General features: G+C 38.0%; 3 protein-coding genes across 4 annotated transcripts in view; all 3 read right to left on the reverse strand.

The window, feature by feature from the left end:
• LOC131302014 (protein SODIUM POTASSIUM ROOT DEFECTIVE 2-like) overlaps window positions 1-20409 on the reverse strand; it is a 90867-nt gene that overhangs the window by 44607 nt on the left and 25851 nt on the right. The gene's annotated exons all lie outside the window — the stretch shown is intronic.
• LOC131301971 (putative protease Do-like 14) overlaps window positions 1-20409 on the reverse strand; it is an 87328-nt gene that overhangs the window by 20976 nt on the left and 45943 nt on the right. The gene's annotated exons all lie outside the window — the stretch shown is intronic.
• On the reverse strand, window positions 4490-7738 carry LOC131301991 (uncharacterized). Its single transcript, XM_058328540.1, has 3 exons — window positions 7555-7738; window positions 5716-5774; window positions 4490-5509 (listed from the first exon to the last, which is right to left on the reverse strand). Exon 3 carries the CDS (start codon window positions 5450-5452, stop codon window positions 4664-4666), a length of 789 nt encoding a protein of 262 aa, XP_058184523.1. The 5' UTR covers window positions 5453-5509; window positions 5716-5774; window positions 7555-7738; the 3' UTR covers window positions 4490-4663.

Raw genomic sequence — 20409 nt, forward strand, 5'->3', positions numbered from 1 at the left:
TGTCCACTATCCATGTTGCAAAGGATAAAGAGGATGGGTAAGAAACAGAATTACCTGCAAAATGAGTTGATGGGGGTGTATTACCAGTATTGATGAGATTGAGTAAGTGTTGATATTGATCAGCAGTGAAGGCTTAAGCCGTGTGGGTGAGGTTGACTGGATTTTTTGGAACTATATGAGTGGGAGTTTGACGTGATAAGGAACCAGAGCCATCCACAAAACCTTGATTGGCATGGAACTCTTGAGAAGAACAAACATTAGCAGCAGTTGCAAAACCTTTGGCCGGTGCTTGAGTCCTAGTTTGATGAAAGAGAAGTGCTCTGATAGTTGGCTTATTGACTCCCTCATTTTTGGAATGTTTGTTGGACTGATGAAGACGATGGCTGGGTGGGTATCCAACGAGTTTGTAGCAATTTGCTTTGGTGTGTCCAACCCATTTGCAATGCTCGCAAATGGGACGAGGTTTGCGATGACCACTAGCAGTTGGCGATGGGGCAATCTGATAGTTAGATGGGAAAGGGGCAGCATAGTTATTTGAAGCTAGAAATGCAGCAGATTCTGGTTCAACCGATGGATTTGCAGAAATCTGGCGTTGTTTCTCTTCTTGAAGCAAAAGAGAATAGGCACGATTAATAGATGGAAGCGGATCCATAAGAAGAATTTGGCCACGAATGTTGCCGTAAGTATCATTGAGACCCATAAGAAATTGGGTTAGCTTCTCCTGTTGCTGGTAGTCTTGTAGGGCCTTTGAAGAACCACAATGACAAGTAGGAATAGAAAGATAAGAAGTTCATCCCACAAAGATTTCAACTTTGTGTAATAAGAAGAAATGGAAAGTATCCCTTGAGAATGAAGAGCAATATCGCGGCGTAACAGATAAATTCTAGGAGCATTTGTTACAGCAAAACGCTCCTTGAAATCATTCCAGATGGTGGAAGCGTACGTCTCGTACATCACACTATCAGCGATTTCGGCAGAAAGAGAGTTGAGGAGCGAAATCTTCACCATATCATTTCAGCATTTCCAAATCTGTTGGTCTGCAGTAGATGGTGGAGGAATCTCCAAAGAACCATCAACGAAACATAGTTTATTTTTGGCGTTCAACGCTGTGCTCATAGCACGACTCCATGAAGAATAATTATCTCCATTTAGAGGATGAGAAACTAGTATAGTGCCTGGAATATTTGAGTGGTGTAGGAAATAGGGACTCTGAAGAATCGATACTTGCAGCTACAACATCAGCACTCTTTATTACATCTATAGTGGAAGATGAGGTTTTACTAACTGTAGCCATTAGGTTCACAACGGAAAAGAGGAGAGATAGAACAGGAATGTGTTCTATGAAGAAAGAGAGCAGGAATGTGTTCAATGAAATGAAATTCTTGAAAAGAATTATGAGAAAAGGGAACGTACTCAAAACAGTAAACAGGGATCTTAATGCTCTGATACCATGACAAGTTTGGGAGAAACTGTCAATACATATTATTCATATTCACTCATCTATATATACAAGAGTACAATGATCAGATCCCATAATCAAGGGGATTCAAACTTCCTAAATTATCTACATCAAATCACATCATTAAGGGGATTTCAATTTCCTAAAATATATACATCAGATCCCATAATTATAGTTAACACTCTTCACATCAGAGTTTGGACCACCATTAATAAACCCCTTGAATGGAACACTTTCATGGTTAAACCGAGGATAGCTAGGTAGAGTGATTACCTCTTTGTGTTGGAGTTTGCCACCTTTGGGTAAATTTAAGATTAATACAGAGTATTACAGATGGAGCCTTTAATTTGGAGGCGAAAATTGGCAGTGCGCGAGGGAGGCCTCACCCGTGATGATCAAGACCAATAGGTGACTGGTTTCCATAGGGATTACATGGCTGCTTCTTCAAGCACCATGACTGAAATTTGGGCAATTCCGGATGGCCGGGCTGATTAATCTTACTCTTGATCAAGAGGAATTTAAATGGCATTCTTATGGAGACAGCTGACTCCTTGGTTGCCACTCAACTTATCACCCGTGGAAATCTTGGAAATCATGAGCTTAGTAATGTGGTTCTTGATTGCAGGCTAATGCTGCGGGTGCTTGGGAGTGAAGTTTCGTACACCCATGAAGCTAACTTTTGTGCTGATACCCTAGATGTTCTTCCTTTGCAGCAAGTTAATTTAGTTGTCTTTTCGCATTTTCCTAACTGCCTTGGGCAGTATATATGATGATTGTGTAGGGTTAAAATTCCCTCGGACCCGATTTAAGTTTTAATATATGCGGTACCATTTTTTAACACACACACACCCACACCCCCCCCCCCCCCCCCCCCCCCCCCCCCCCCCCCAAAAAAAAAAAAAACCCATGACAGGCCAAGCCCAATAGAGGTTATTATCACCACTCCTAATTAACCAATGTAGAATAGAGGTTCCTTCCGTATTTCAACCCAAAATTTATGAGTATTATAGAGTCACTTTCTTATTCACTCCTTAATGGGTTTGATTAAGTATATTCAACATTAATCTCCTCACATTAGAGAACACTTTCCCAAGTGATCCCACCTCATAAGATGAGTGGGTTCCACACTAATTAGCCAACAAAGTTAGCTATTAACATATTTTGGACGGTCCTGATTATAGAGAGAGAAAAAGAGGAGAGAGCGTGATTGGGTGATCTGAACCGTCCAAAACACGTTTGGATGATCTGATCACGGATGGATACTGTCATGTGGTACCCGCTCAGCACCCAAAAACTTCTTGGAATTGGGGCATGTTAGAAAGCACAAAAGTAGAGGGAAAATAGAAAGATATATATCATAGAATGGAATACCTAGATTCACTATTTGCACTAAGAACAGAATGTGTGAAGTGGGAAAGAAGGGATGTCATTATTTAAGCAATATTGAATGTCTTTTCATTTGCATACTTTATTTCTAGCACATCCGCAAAGGACAATTTCGATATATATTGAGATCCCTTTGTGTAAGCTTGATTATGTAGCCATTTGTACAGGGACAAGGGAATGTCCCAAGGCACATCACCCTCGGATTTGGCTCCTTCGAGCATTGTCTTGAGTTCAAAAACTTAGTCTAGATCGTTAACGGTTGGGCATCTTCATCTTGCAGTTTAATTTTTATGTTTTCGTCGGTGAGTGAAACGGGATTGGATTTGACAGAGATATAAGAAGGAAGGTAATATTGCTAGGAAAGAAGATAATTGCTGTATTCATAATGGTACCAAATAAATGAAGTTAATTTCTCTTAGGGACGGCCATTCGAAGTCATGAAGTTTGTGAACACCAATTTGATGTCTGCGTGTTTCTTTTACGGCCGGCCATTCAAAGTCATGGTATAAATATCAATAGAAGGGTAAAATTTTGTTGTTAGATGCTTGACATGGTGTGTGAAATTCAAGTAGAGAATAAATTCTTTACACCGCCAGTGTAAACATTTGTTTCCTCCAAATCAATTATATTGCGACACGTGTCAAAACAGTGGTCATAATTAATAAAACATGGCGACGTGGCACAATGCAATTAATTTGGAGGAAACAAATGTTTACACTGGCGGTGTAAAAAATTTATTCTCATTGAAGTAATACAGATTTTTACGGTTGCATTGGCCAATTTTTTAACGGAATCCCTAAATGGTTGGAGCTTGGACCTTTCAAAGTCTGCAACTTTGCTTCCGGTGATTCGACAAAAGTGAAGGTCTGCTTATAAGTTGCATTTATATTGTTCATAAATTTCTTGAAGGGCTGCTTATGTTTTCTTTTTCCTCCTGATTTCACAAAGTTTGAATTGATTAGCAAGATAATGTTGGATTTTAATTCAATTACATTAATGGTGTTGTATTGATTGATTATGAAGCTTTATTTATTTAATTTAGAACTTATAAAGTGGTTTTCGTTAGTACGGTTGAGTTTTTACGGCTGTGATTAGTATATTGTGGAGTGGTCAACATATTGCAATGCATGTTAAATGTTGTGTGTGCCTTTACGCATGGACACTCCGCTAGTAAGAACAAATACTCGGACCTTTTTGGGAGCAAAGGTTTGGGGAAGGTTTAAGGGTCCATTTGAAGGATGAAAATCAGGAAAACTTGTTTCCCTACTTTTTTTTTTATTTTTTTTATTGATGTATGACGATTAAAAGTAGGAATGATACAGTTTCTATTGGTCGGTATGAGAAAAAAAGACAAAAGAAATCCCCCAATATTATTTTTTGAGGATCCAAAATAGATAGGTAAGATTCACTTGAACTCACCCATCTATTTTGGATTTGGGTGCCCCAAGTAAATTTCACCCATTCATGTCGAATTAAAAAACATTTTCAGGAACCATAAGTTTAAGAAAGAAAGGTTTCTTTGCCTTCCATTAGCCATTGTCCCAACGCTCGCACACCCACCAATGTCATAGACATCAAGCATCAAATATATGATTCTGAACCAAAACTCTGATTGCAATTCTGTTCTCAGTAGCATTGAAATTACACATAAATTTAAACAATACTCATTGCATTCTATAAACCCAAACCATATCCATTACACATCAACAGGAAATAGACTACCAAAAACTACTACTACTCATATTAACCCATACAAATTAAAGAGCTACAAACTACTAAAGTACCCATGTCAATATGCCTCACCCACTTATAATTCTCTCAAAATCTCCCCTTCCCTTTCCCCTTCCCCTTCTCTCCTTCAGCTCTTAGCTTTTCACTGCACGACTTCACCAACTTCTTCAAAGTCTCAGGACGAACAGCAAAATCAAATCCCTTCGTAAAAGTTATTAACCCGTACACTTTTCCACTTGAATCAAAAACGGGAGCACCATGTGAAGTTCTCACAGTACCGTGCATATTGTTGATCTGAAAGAACGAACCCTCGTCTGGGATAGAACTGCGATAGTAAAAAGGAATTTGTTGTCTCATCCTCTCAGGATAAGCGACATTGCCAGTTAAAAAACTATAAAGAATTCCGTGAGGATGACTGATTGTGAATAAAGCCATCCCCATGTGTAGGGCTTCGGTACCCCCAAATTCACAGAACTTACGGCGACCAACACTCGCTCCCTTAGTTCTCAAAATAACTAAATCGCATTTCTCGTCCCGAAGAAATTCCTCAGCCTCCCTACCTTCGGCACCCATATAATATACAGTTACATCGTTACCCTGGGGCACCAAATGTGCACAAGTCAAAATATAGCCCCTCTCGTTTATCACCATACCAGCTCCAAACGGATTCCCGTCACCCTCCTCAACCTCCTCCTCCTCCTCCTCCTCCTCCTCCTCCTCACCCTCACCCTCACCCTCACCCGCCCCCGCCCCCGCCCCCGCCCCCGCCCCCGTCTCCGTCTCCGTCTCCGTCTCCTCCGTCTCCTCCGATGGCTTAGAAGACACAATCACAATCAAATCCTTCATGTGGTCAAACAATGCCGCGTGATATTCCATTTCGTACTTGTAGTGTGCTTGTCTTCCTTTTCCTTTCAGGCCTTGTATTCCGAGGACCTGTCCGAGAAAATGCGCTCAATTACTTCCCAATAGGAAGATTTAATGGGTCAAGATTAAAATGTAGACAAATAAGTAAAAGGATAAAAGTTGTCAATTCCATTTGAGACCATGAGCTCGTCACGTATGAAGCATGCAATCTCACATTGAGGGTATCGTAAATAACAAAGGAAATGTTAACTGCAGGTCTAAATACACAAACCCACCTTCCAGCTAGTTTAGAATGGCCGGATTTTGACAATCCACGCTCCACTTCTTCACTTACCTGTTTTTCCAATAAAATTAGACCAATGTTAACCAAAATGGGATATATAGTTAAGTGATACTGAAAAAAATATGTGAGAAGAAACTTAACAAAGTTTCACACGTACATGCCTAGTGTATCAGAATGGATGGCAACAATGCAGTTAGGATACTTCAGCACGTCAAAAAGGAAAAGTGAAAGCTTAGGCTCATGTAGTGTCATGACATTAATTTCATCTCTTACTGGTAAACACATCCGATAAGACACTAATCATAATATTATCTAATCCAGCAACAATTCATGCTAAAAAATTAAGATGACTTACAATTATGCGGAAAAGTGGCTACAATGTTGATCAAAGTCTTTGCAAACTATCCACCTTCAAACGACCCAAATAACTGATGTCATTCATTTACATGGAGCAGTTAGACAGATTAGATGTATTACCCAGAAGCAATTTTTGTGAGTTCAACATTGTACCACTCGAATAAGTTTTAAGCAGTTTAGAGCTTATGACAAACCTCAAACAATTGAAACTATTTCAGTAGGTCGGAGAAGATAAATAGTTCATGGCAGATTACAGATAAGAAATACTATCTTCAGATCAGATGTATGCGGTCAGCACGTTGGAAGGGTAACTTGAGCAGGCTTCGTATTGCCAACTCCGAAGACGAGGTTTGCAATACAAAATGAGGAGAACCTATTCATGGAATTGATCGTTGTGCAATGTACCAACCTTTGTAACCTAGTCAAAACCTGCTCGTCTTGTAACTTGACCACAGTCTGATAAAGAAAAGGTTGATTTTGATTCGCAAGGATGCTATTTGAGCAAAAAGTTGAATGATAGAAACTAATTCCAATAGAGATTAACATATAGTGTTGCTAGGATTCCATGTTAAAATTAGAATCGAACGGACACTAAATTCAACCAACATTTAAGTAGTTGACATCTAAAGATCTATAATTACCAATAAGTGGAAGTAACTCATAATCATCTCGAAAAAGTTTTCTGTCATTTTGTTTACTTTCTTTCTCAAGGCATGAACACCTAAAGCAATCAGGTTATGCCTCCACACTACAAGGCTTTTGTTAATGTTTCTCAAGATCTTGGCCCCTAATTTTATCCAGTTGCATTGGCTTATTATACTCTTTTCATTGCATGGGAATTGAGTGATTATGCTATTATACGTGGTAGCAAGAAAATAAGGCGGTAAGGTGTAACTACCTAACTGTTTAACAGGATATCAAGGCACAACACATGATGAGCTTTAACCCCATGGTATTCTCCACTCGATCTTTCTTATTTCCAAGCCTACTAATTTCCTGCGTTGACGCATTTGTAACAACTAATTCTTTTATAGGTAGGGATACTCCTTTTTTTAGTAACTCGGTATTCCACCGAATGAACCTACTAATCCGGGCCAATCCTACAGTTGACTAGCGAGGGCCCAATCAAAGCAAGCGAAAGCCCTGTAAGAAACGGTAGCACGCGGGTGGGATACTCCTTAGACAGAACCAAACTCCTAAAATCCCTGTCACTCCTAAATCAGAATAACATGATAACCTTAAGCCGACAATCTGGATTTCTGAATACATGAAGTAACCATGATGATAACTAGAATTAGTTTGGCATTCCTTTATAATTCAGCTCTCAATCGAAAGAATTGGTTTCCCTCAGTTTCTCCACAGCAATAACATTTTATTCCATAACCTAATACATACAACAATGCAACAATGTAAATGTACACACATGCTTAACACAAAATAGCGCCATTTAACCCTAAAATGGTGAGTAATCTACCTGGGGCGAGGGCGACGGTGGAGGAGCGGTGGGATTGAGCTGACCTGAACGAGAGAGAGAGAGAGAGAGAGAGAGAGAGAGAGGCTGCAACTAAACGGGAAAAGAGCTTTTGGGGCCGTGTTTGGAAGTGTGGAATGAAAGGGAGAGGAAGACGAAGAGTAAAGAGAGAAACCCAGGGTTTGCGTGAACTGGTAGGGGAGGAAATAACAGTTACTAAAAAATATTACTGTAATAATTTTTACACTTCATTTTCTGATAAATACTTCCAAATTTTATCTTTTCATATGCCAAGGTTACTAACATTTTCTCGTCACTAATCAACCATGTTGTTGGACTACACAATTTTGTTCATCCACCTTAAAGGCGGAAACCACTTTATTTTTTTAAAGTAATCGGTGGAAAGGGTGAAATCAATACGTATTTTCGCAAATATAATTCCGTGAATATAAAATTTGCTACGTAAAAATATGTAATTGCTGGTAGGGCTGCAAACGAACCGAGCAACTAGCGAGCGGCTCGCAGCTCGGCTCAGAAGTTAAACGAATGAGCTCAAGCCAAATTTTGCAACTCGTTTTGTAAATGAGCCAAGCTCGAGCTAGGATAAGCTCGGCTCGCGAGCCGGGATATATATACTTAAATTTAGGATTTTTCTTGTTACTTCATAATTTGTTCTTTCCATTTTCAATTTCCAGTCAATCAAGGGAGGCGAGAGCACACGTACACCAATACACCCCCGCTCCATAGGAAAATGAAAGACATATACCTCCACAATCAAAATATTTTTGGTTGTATAAGGCCAATGCGAGGATATATATACATTTTTCATTGATCCGTTGAGGCTCATAAACAATCTCGAGCTCCAATCAAGCCAAGACCTGCTCGGCTCGAGCTCGACTTGTTAAGTTTTCATTGAGCTTGAGCACAGTAAAACTCAGCTCGAATCGGCTCGTTTGCTGCCTAATTTTTGGATATTCTGGTAACCAGCTCTCCGTACGTACAGCTTTGCCAGAAAAGAAAGAAATTTAAACAGATTGATACACAAAAAGAAATTGGTAGAGCCACTCCAATGACATTACCATTGGAGATGCTTGTAGACGATAGTAATACACACTGCCAGATGAAAAACATCAAGAATCTGAAAAAATATAAAAAAACAAATTAAAAAAAAAGAAGTGAAAGAACGCAGAAAAACTCTTGGAGAAAATAAATAGTATCATGCCTTAAATATCTCAACTGGGCATTAGTCGACAGACATCATCCATCAGTCCGACCATAAAAAGTTACATTTTGAATGCGCCCAAAGCGGACACCACTTTAAAATTTAAATAGTGCCGAAGATCTATGTTCCTACACTTTCAGCTCAACAAAACACCATTCCATGAATAACATGCCATCGATGCATAAGCCATTTAATTTCGTATTTTAACCCACGTTGACTCGGAGATTGGCCATCTGAGAAGAAAAGTCAAAGTAAATAAATGGAAGGAAAAACCTCCGACCAAGATACACCACCTCATGGAAGAGAAAAGTGAAAACAACTTCAACAATATTGAAGAAATAAATCATATTTACATATTAAATATGTGCATGAACAAAAAGCATAAGAATGACATTCTACCCCGCATTAAAGTACAGGGAGATCAATGCAATTTACCCATCATAGCTGGATCAATTGCTAATAAACGAGTACGAAACGCCACATCAAAAAATTATGAAATTGAACTTAAAAAAAAAAAAAAAAAACGATCCAGCATAGTAAGTTAGTTCCTTCCCTATCCGCTTCTATTCCTCTCCTCAGAGGTTAGGCGTCAAAGGCCATAACGGGAAGGGAGCTTCTTAGGCATACTCAGAGTCTCTTGCATTATGGGCCTCACGAGGAATCCCTCTCTGACTGGCGGTGGCAATCGATCCTCTTTCCTGCGCATTTCATCCCATCCCTCCTGGGGCGGTCACAAGAAGCACAGGAGCGGAAAAGCTCTAAAGAGCTGCCACCAACTAAAGTACTCCCTCCGTCCCATAATGTTTGTCCGGTTTGTGAAACGAGGATCTAAAAATAATACAATTTTTGCAAGAAAAACTTCAACTTTTTTTAACAATTCATTAGATATCGATGAGTTCTTTAAATTTATGAAAAAAAATTGAATTTTTTCTTGAAAGAAATGCATTATTTTTTAGTCTTTATTTTGTGAACTGGACAAATATTTTGAGACGGAGGAAGTAGCAGTTTTCCAAGGTGAAGCTTACCGTCAAAAGCTTGCACTCTCTCTTTTCACATAGATAGTGGACATTGGGATTGTTACTTTCTACTCCCTCCGTCCCAATTTAGTTGTCACTTTTGGAGATTCGCGCTTTATAAGGGAACATAATTATTAGTAGTTTAAAGCCTTGGCATCATTGACTCATACGTCCAGCAAGGTAAAATCCGAGTCCAACATGAGCTCGCATGTTTGATTTTTACAGTTAGCAAAAACTTCTAAGGCTATTGAAAGTTTGTCCATTTCAAAATTAATCAAAGTGCACATAAGTTGACTTGAATATCCAATTATCATAAAAATAAAAAATAAAAAATAAAAAATGCTAAGTCGAAGCACAGACAATACACACTGCACACCAATACACCCCCGCTCCATAGGAAAATGAAAGATATATACCTCCACAATCAAAATATTTTTGGTTGTATAAAGCCTATGCGAGGATCTATATATATATTTTTCATTGATCCGTTGAGGCTCATAAACAATCTCGAGCTCCAATCAAGCTAAGACCTGCTCGGCTTGAGCTCGACTTGTTAAGTTTTCATTGAGCTTGAGCACGGTAAAACTCAGCTCGGATCGGCTCGTTTGCTGCCTAATTGTTGGATATTCTGGTAAGTAATTCTCTTTGCGCGCCCCCCCTGACACCACCCCCCCTGCCCGACCCCACCTCCCAGACCAAAATACCCCGGGCAATTCACCCAACGCACGGCATTTTCTTTTCCTTTTTTATTTACTTAATAACTTTTATATCTTTTTTCATTTTTATTTATTTAATATTATTTAAGTGTTCCAATTTTCAATCCGATTGAATCGATGCAAAGATCTTGTTTTTTTTATCATTTTGTCTTCAGTGATCATAATGAATTTTTGGCTCGAAGGCCTTTCAACAAGTACCCTAAGACTTATTATTTAGTTTCAGGTCTCTTTTAGGGTGCTCATTGAAAGGCTTTAGAGCCAAAAATTCATTACGACCATTTAGGATGAAATGATAAGAAAAATAAGATCTACGCACCGGTTCAAACGAATTAAAAATCAGAACACTTATTTTTTTACTCTTTATATGTATTTTTAAATTATTTAATATTATACCCGCCAATAATTCAACCCACGGCATTTTCTTATTTTATTTCTTATTTATTTACTTAATAACTTTTATATCTTTTTTCATTTTTATTTATTTAATATTATTTAAGTGTTTCAATTTTCAATCTGGTTGAATCGGTGCAAAGATCTTATTTTTTTTATCATTTTATCTTCAATAGTCATAATGAATTTTTAGCTCTAAGACCGTTCAACAAGTATCCTAAGGTTCCTTATTTAGTTACAGGTCTCTCTTAAGGTGCTCATTGAAATGCCTTAGAGTAAAAAATTTATTACGACCATTTAGGATGAAATGATAAGAAAAATAAGATTTTCGCACCGGTTCAAATGAATTAAAAATCGGAACACTTATTTTTTTACTCTTTATATGTATTTTCAAATTATTTAATATTATATACGTGAATAAATTTTTTTATGTTATTGAAATTTTACTCTTATTAAAATTTTATAATTTTTTTATGTTATTGAATTCATTAATTTTATTTTTATTTATATCTTTTATCTATTTTATTTCTAACCACTTGTTCAGATTTCTTTTTATCTTCAACTATAACCACTCATTTAAATTTTCTTTTTATCTTCAATTACAACCACACATTCAGTAAAACAAAAAACTAGTAAAAGTAAAACAAAAAAAATAGTAAAAGTTAAAAGTTAAAAAAAAAAACAAAAACAGTAATTAAAGTCTTTGAAAAGAAAAAAAACTAGTAAAAGTTAAAAAAAACTAAACCGGTAATTAAAGTATTTTAAAAGTATTAAAAAATTAGTAAAAGTTAAAAAAAAACAGTAATTATTTACTTTTAAAAAACAAAAAAAAAACTAATCAAAGTAAAAAGAAAAAAATTCGAAAAAGGAGGGGAGGAGGGGCAAAGGGGGGAAAGGTGGTGGGGCCGGGGGGAGGGGGTGTGTCAGGGGGGGTGCGAGAAGAGGCTCTCTTCTGGTAACCAGCTCTCCGTACGTACAGCTTTGCCAGAAAAGAAAGAAATTTAAAGGGGGCGGGGTGGGGTAAGGTGGGAAGAGAGACTATAAAAACAGATTGATACACAAAAAGAAATTGGTAGAGCCTCTCCAATGACATTACCATTGGAGATGCTCGTAGACGATAGTAATACACACTGCCAGATGAAAAACATCAAGAATTTGAAAAAATATAAAAAAACAAATTAAAAAAAAAAGTGAAAGAACGCAGAAAAACTCTTGGAGAAAATAAATAGTATCATGCCTTAAATATCTCAATTGGGCATTAGTCGACAGACATCATCCATCAGTCCGACCATAAAAAGTTACATTTTGAATGTGCCCAAAGCGGACACCACTTTAAAATTTAAATAGTGCCGAAGATTTAAATAGTGCCGAAGATCTATGTTTCCATGAAGAACATGCCATCGATGCATAAGCCATTTAATTTCGTATTTTAGCCCACGTTGACTTGGAGATTGGCCATCTGAGAAGAAAAGTCAAAGTAAATAAATGGAAGAAAAAACCTCCGACCAAGATACACCACCTCATGGAAGAGAAAAGTGAAAACAACTTCAACAATATTGAAGAAATAAATCATATTTATCGAATGAAACAGCTTAAATCCCCCACTTACACATCATACTCAAGCTACATAATTAGAAATTTAAAAATGGGAAACTTTACAAGGGCTGATGGGGAATATATTTACATATTAAATATGTGCATGAACAAAAAGCATAAGAATGACATTCTACCCCGCATTAAAGTACAGGGAGATCAATGCAATTTACCCTTCATAGCAAATACGAAGATAAAACAAACGAAAGAAGAAAACAAATCGGTTTGGCAAAAAAAAAACACATGAATTCATATCCATTTTAAAGATGCACAAAATATATGTAGATAAAACAAATAATGCAAGCAAAATATTTACCTATTTACTTTATCAAGGCTAGTCTCATCAACGAACAATTTCATATTCAAATGAGCTCTAGAGATTTCCCAACATTTTTCCATATTACATCAAAGAACTGATACCCACAATAGGGAAAGATCAAACCAACAACAGGAGAATAGTGAAGTGGCGTAATTGGAGGGAAATAAATTAAAAATACTTAAAGAAAAAATACAAGGTTCATACTGGATAAGCAAAACAGTTATTGGCGATTCAAGGGACAGAGCGGCCACTAAAGCACTTCATGGGGTCCACAATCATCTAACTTGACAACTTATTACCACACCAGGCACCTCATATAGGAAGCATTTAGTGCCCAACCATTCAAAGGAAGCGATCATAGGAAAATCATCATTTTCTTTTGATTGAAATATGACAGTAGTGTGACCATGCAATACCTAAAGCGTAATTGAAATCTATGCTACGAGGACATGGACAAAATCCCCTGAAAGTGATCAACAGCCTAAAAATTTCACTTCAATTGTTATTTTGTTTAGAAAGTCATGCTACATTAGCCTGACCCGATTTTCCTCTTGATAACCACAGTGGATAAGTTGAATGGGGTGACCAGAGGGGTCACTCTTGATGCCCAAGATCACAATGAGGTGGAGGATGAGGAACTAAACACCCTAGGGAGCTAAGAGGGAGGCGACTCTTAAATGATTTACCATCCGCTAGATAAACATTAACCTACAATAATAGAGAGGCAATATTTTTAGCTCGTTGAAAAACATTAAGCAATATCATATGGTATCCAATACTTCTATAACAAGAATAAAAACCTCAATGTCATCACGTATAGCATTTGATTCAGTAGATGACCTAAGGATAGTAGCAGACGTTAAAATTGTACTGGTGTACGTCCCATTAACATCCTCACATCCTATAATAGTCCCAGAACCCATGAACATCGTCTCCCCACCTAGACCTGGATGAGGACATATATATAAGTATTGTGTGTGTAAAAGATCACATGAGAGCACGTGTATGAAAACTGGTACTGCACTATTATCGATTAGCAGAGTTCACAAAGTAAGCAAAGTCCGGACGACATATCATATCAGTACATCAGCATAGGAGAAGGACAACAAATAGAACAATCAAGCAAATCATAATTCTAATGTGGTATGTTGATATACACCTACCTGGATGATATGGTCTAAGGCTGACAATGGCAGCAGACGCTTCCACAATAGCTCCTTTGAATTCAATAAGTAAGGCTGTTTTTTGTGCCAAACCCACCAAAGAACGGTTTATAAGTGAAGGAGGTTCTAAACCGGGTTAATTACATTTTTTTTTTTTGACATTGGGGTTAATTACATTTGACCACCCTAAACTACTACTCCTACTAACACCTGGAGAACTGCCTTGATTTCCACCATTGTTGCTGAAATTGCACCCAGCCCTAAGCTAAAGCTTGTGTTGCAGTTGTTTTAGGCCTCAAAAAAAAATTGAATTTCAGAGGGCCCTCCTACTTTTAACCCCTTATAGTAATCTAACAAAAGGTCCTCATCTTTTTGTTTTTACCGCCCATCACCTCCACTTGCTGCATAGAAATTTGATATGCACTGCTCTTCAAGGCCCAGGCCGCCGCCACACAGCTTATCAACCCGCAAGAAGGTTTGCCTGTGACACACTAAACACTTCTTTGACATACTGGAAGCAGTAGTTCTCCAACTGCTTGAATCAATCTGATTATCCACACTCCTCCCATGTATTTTCCTGCAGGTACTTTTGAGTTCTGCAAAACGAGCTAAGGCATTAAGAATATTAAACAATGCATCATTTCTAGTACACCATATATAGGTCCACAAGACAAAAATGGAATCCCAAATTACATCCTTGTTTGGGGCCTTCTTCGGCCAACCATTCTTTGAAAGGAACTGGAGTCCCTGTCTCAAAATCAAATCCCAGATATGATGCACACCAAAGCCTTCTAGAGAAAAAGCATTGGAAAAACATATGCTCAATAGTTTCTGGCTCTTCTCTACACATTGGACATTGCGGAGGAACTTCAATCTTCCTTCTCAAAAGAGCATTCCGTAGTTGCCAAGATAAGGTGATCGAACTACCTTCCACACAAACAAAATTAATTTAGTTGGAAGTCCCCAAATCTTTCCCCCACAAGTCATACCTCAGCTTCTCTGCCTTCATAACCCGTTCACGCTTCACAGAAAAGCCAAGCAAATAAGCCGACTTAACCGAAAAAAAGTCCATCCTTAGTACAGTCCCATATCTGCTCGTCCTCAATCTCCTGTATTGGAATATGAGGGGTCAAAATCATTTGGGTCTCTTCTGGTGGGAAGAGAACTGACACCAAAAGGAAGCCTCCACTGCTTCACCCGAAGATCAATTAAATCCATCACCCTGAAGTCATTGAAACTACGCTCCAAATTTCTTCCCCCATAAGGATTAGAGACATTAGGAATCCACTCATCTTTGAATACATCCATTCCCTAACCTCCACTTCAAGCCCTTCTTAAGCAACACTTTCCCCCACAGTATACTCCTCCATCCCCAAGAAGCGTTAGAACCTGCCGTGAAGCCCAAAACCTGATAGCGACTACAATACTTTCCCATAAGCACTTGGGACAGCAGAGAAGTTGGATTTTAAAAATCCTCCATGCAACTTTAGCAAGGAGAGCCTGATTCAGACAAAGCCAAATCCCTTAATCCCAAACCCCCTTTATGCTTAGGTAAACAACAACTACCCTTAAAAATACACCAACTACTTTAGTTTTAGATAACCAAAACACTCTTGTCCCCAAGCTTCAATGGAAACTTTTCTTTCCTTTACAACTTGATTCTTTCATTAAGTTCAAAAATTATACATACACCCACTAGTTGATTTAGCTTTCGATAACCAAAACACTCTTGTACCCAAACTTAAATGTAAAACCCATTAAGAACTATTGGTGGATATTTTGAATCATTTTAAAAGTGTATGGTCGTATATATACAAGCTTAATAAATAATTTTTTGCAATTAAAAGAAAGATATACTTTATTGCGCACGAGTGGTTAAATTTTTGTTACTGTACAAATGATGATTTCAAGTAGAAAATATCGTAGCTGGATATCGACACATTGCATGCGCAGCTCTAACTTTTGCCAATCTGATCAATTTATCGCTGGATTTGATTCATTCATTTGATTTGGCTACGTATTTTGTTAACTTGTGTGCAATAAATTTCCCCCAGTTGTATTAGAAACACACGGTAGATTGTAATCTTTATTAATATTAATGAATTTCTAATGTGTTCTTAAAAAAACGTAGAAAATATTGTTTAGGTAATTACATCTCTCTCTCTCTCTCTCTCTCTCTCTCTCTCTCTCTCTCTCTCTCTCTCTCTCTCTCTCTCTCTCTCTCTCTCACAAAGTGCAAATGTGCAATCATTAGACATGAAGCAAAAAGAGCCTCATTATTTTTACAAGTTGTTATTATCTTGTTATAGTATTTTCGGGAATGTATATTGAAGGCCCTCTTTGAAATTTTGTCCTAGGCTCCTAAAATTTCAGGGCCGGTCCTGCAAATAGCAACCCTTTGCACTATTTATTTGACATGGTTAAGAAAAATGGGACGAAAATGTTGTAACTTCATTTTTGTTCTTGTGCAGCACATGTCAATCCCTTCTATTTTTTGTTCTCTTTGTACGTAGCATATTCTCAATAAAGTTTTGTTTTTTTAAATTCCACAAACTTCTTTATCTCACATCAAAAAGGCAAAATGAAAAAAAGAAACAAAACAGAAAAGTAAGAAATAGTAACATATACGCACCAATTTAGGTAGATTTAATTAATTTACAAGAGGATATGCTCTCAGTAATTTTTTTTTTTTTATCATCCTTAGAAATATTATTCGGAGTCCAAATCTTTGCTATAGGGCTAGAAATAAAATCTCCCTAAATTCAACCGATGTAAATTGTAATGTACCCAATATTTCGTAAATTAAGGTTGGACGTGCGGCTAACACTATACCCTACTAGGCTACTACCCAAGGTTCTAACCACAGTACCAGATTTGAATATCGGGTACCATTTTGGATTTATCACTATTAGTATTATTTTACCACATAAAAAAATTAATAGTATACTATAAACATTTATTAAAAATAAAAATAAAATTTTGGCATTTGTCTGATACCGACAGGTATTGTCCGACACATAAAAGAAAAAAAATAAATTTAAAAGTAGTCCGGTATTGACCGCTACTGACCGGTATCTCCGGTACTGGCCGGTATTTGAGCCGGAACGAAATTAGGTACTGGATTTGGACAATACCGATACGTAACGACCGGTACAGTACGTGATTCATAACCTTGCTACTACCTCATTGTCTTCCCTATGTACATTAATTCTAGGGTTTAGATGAATAGATGTGGGCCATGTGGCGATTGGTGAATAGTTGCAAATTAATGTAGCAAGTGTTGAACATTGGTGAACAGTTAAAAAAAATCTATACCCATATAAAGCTAAGAGGTTCACCCATATAGAAGAGCCTTAAGAAACTATCCATTGTTCCTTAACCAACATGGGGTTGGTTGTTTCTTTCTTTCTTTTCAGACCAAAGGATGTCAAGGATTAATTGTTAGGGGTTACAATGGGAGTCGAGTCTTTCATGAGGACTTGAACTCAAGACCTCTCACTTAGGAGGGAGAGTAAGGAAACAACCACACTAAGTGGTGTTCCTTATGGGGTTGGTTCAAGTGGTAGAAAAATTGACTTGGTTGGACAAAGCCACAGTTCAAGTTCGCATAGCCTCATGTTGGGGCTAAACTTACTCCTGGCGCCACTTGCGTGCGGTGAAAACTAAGCTTTGACCCCAACATAGGTACAGAGAGATCCCTTGCAGACGCAAGTGTGGTGTGACGAGGCAATACTCCCTGACTGAAGTGATGGATATCATACGTGCTCCTCCATTTTATGTACAACAATAAAATCCACTGTTTCTTCTTGAGAATTTATTCCCCCTGCATCTGTTCTATTGTTGAAAGACTTCAAAATTTCAAAGGTATATATTCAGGTCTAATTTTGTTCAGGCAAACGCAATTAGCGAGCAGTCTTAACAATTGGGCTTCATTGTATCTTGATGACCATATCGTTGACACACACTACATCACCCTTTGTACCCAGACCATCATGAAAATCCATTTTCTGCAAAACCGCCCTCAAATAACCCCAATCAACCCTATTGTATGCCTTTCACCATATCAGTTTAAAAGCATCCATGCCAACCTTCCCTTACCACTTCTTTCACCATATCTAGTTTGCGGGGAGAGCTTCGACCTATGAGAGGGCTTGGACAGTGGTTGAGATTGGAAGTTTGGTCGAGGAATGTGGATCCAGAGCCCAAGTAAGAGGCTCTTCTCCCATCCTCCGCAGAAGTCACCAACCTTTTTTTTGATCAGCACAGAAGTTTCTTTGCCGATTAAAAAATAAAAATCTTTGAGATAGTCAGAGACGAAGAAACCAACCCTTTCACAGTCAATCAGCTACCCGACCCCCACCCACACCCACGAAGAGCATCCCATTAACTGGGTCGCCATCTCGCACGATTAATTGTTCGCAGATGGTCGCAACGTTGCATCCATTAGTTGTTTGTCCATCTTTACAAACATTGGCAACTTGAGAATATTCCAGAATAATGGAAGAGATTCAATCCATGAGCTAGTGATAACTAAAATGCAGAAAGCATCAACAAAACCATTAGAGAGAGAGAGAGAGAGAGAGAGAGAGAGAGAGAGAGAGAGAGCTCATAACCAAAAATATCAAGTAAGAAATAGGCAAAGAGAACTCACTCTCATGAGCAGGAGTGCCAAACAGAGATGGCGCTTTATATCTCCGAAGATTGCAGATCAGATAATGTTCATCAACGCCTCTAGTTTCCTGTCACTTGTACAGTTTGTACTGCCTAATCAGCTCCCTCAGATTCTCAGGGAGCAAACTATGCGCCATCCACTGTTCTGCATCTCGACTTTTGACTATCACCTCCTCCAATCTTATTGTCGTGGACTGCAGATATATCTGTTTGGCAGAAAATGAACTAATTGTATTCAATCCTGAATACACCAGCCATAGTAGCATTTAGGCCGTGAAACTATGCCTGCAACAGCTTTTTTAACTAGCACTCACTTGATCCCAAATGTACATCAATTCCCCTGCGGACAGTTACATGAGTGCTGTTTTTTGGTCTACGAAAAGATGAGATGGCTCCATCCATATAACAAAGAACAGAATCAGAAAGGGAGTAGTATTCAGTTCTGTTGATACTGTAAACAAAATGCACCTAATCTACGTAGCCATTGCCTTCTAGGCAGCATTCTGATACAGTATGGTGGATAGAATATTATTTTGTTTGTGACCAGGACAATGTTGAGGAGCCAATCTAATAATCAATTGGCTTTGATAAATGATGCCAAAACAAAAGCACTTCTTCAGCATTAGAAGAATAGGTGATTGGGTGTTCAGAGAATCATAGTGACACAAACTTTTGGGTCTCCATTGTGGGTCCCACGACCACAAGGTTGCAATGTTAACCAGGTTTGTGCTGTTAACGGTTTGTGCTGTTAACTTGATGCGCCTTTCCAAAAAAAAAAGTGGGATGCCAGAGAATCTCGTGTTCACATCATCACATGCAACAACATGTGAGTGCTCAAAACCAACCTGCTTATTTCCAAAGAGAAACAAAAATAACACCACGCTGGATATGGAAATGAAAACTGCAAAGCAAATTTCCCATACAAAGGTACTTGTTCTGAGGTTCTAACCAAGAGAGCTGCAAAAATGAACAAGTAAAAATTGGATCACGAACTAATGTCTAGAAATAGCAACCAGTATAATTCAAATATCCAATGTAGCAAATTGAAAATTATGCTCTTATCAACTTAAATATAAGACATCTTGTCAAACAGGGTAATACCAAGGAGCATAAAAATGGTGCTCGATGAAAAGAAAAGCAGAATCACGCCGATCAAAAAACAAGAAGCAGAATCACAGGCCCAAACTAACAAGGCATCAACTTAAAGCAATAACCAGATGTATACGTAAATCCAGAACGCATATACACGTGAATGCAGAAATATCAGCAACACTCGTATATGTCAAAATATGGTAACTGCTCTGAGAAGCCAACAAGAAGATCAAAACCCCAGAAGACATGGACAAACCAGGAGAGCAAGATTCTCAATTTACCCAAAATAGTTTGAGCAACACTTTGTTGCCTACAATCTTGAGGGGTCGGAAAGGTAAAGAGGGTTGGGGTTTCAGTCTTGATAGACAACCTCCTACTAAATGTGACGCAACTACCACAATTTTCAACTTGTCTCTTTTGCTATTGATCAAACCATGTAAAACAGTGCAATCAGGCCAGTGGTACCACTGCAGGCATAACCAAAAACAGTAAAAGAATTTCTGTTGAAAATCTGTTGATTCAACAATGCCAGACTGAAGTGCGTATATGAAATTTCCAAAAACAAAAAGTTTAGCATTTTGTGTTTGTATGGGGCAGGATTTATTCAGACAACTTCCAATTCCTTCCCCTTTTTAGGATACGCCAAATAATCAACACTTTCATTTTCATTTCCACA

This window comes from Rhododendron vialii, chromosome 1a, assembly GCF_030253575.1.
Source record: "Rhododendron vialii isolate Sample 1 chromosome 1a, ASM3025357v1".
Lineage (NCBI taxonomy): Eukaryota > Viridiplantae > Streptophyta > Magnoliopsida > Ericales > Ericaceae > Rhododendron > Rhododendron vialii.

What these genes read in the sequence shown, in the direction of transcription:
- LOC131301991 (XM_058328540.1), bottom strand. Translation starts at nt 5,452, where the DNA reads ATGGAATATCACGCGGCATTGTTTGACCACATGAAGGATTTGATTGTG.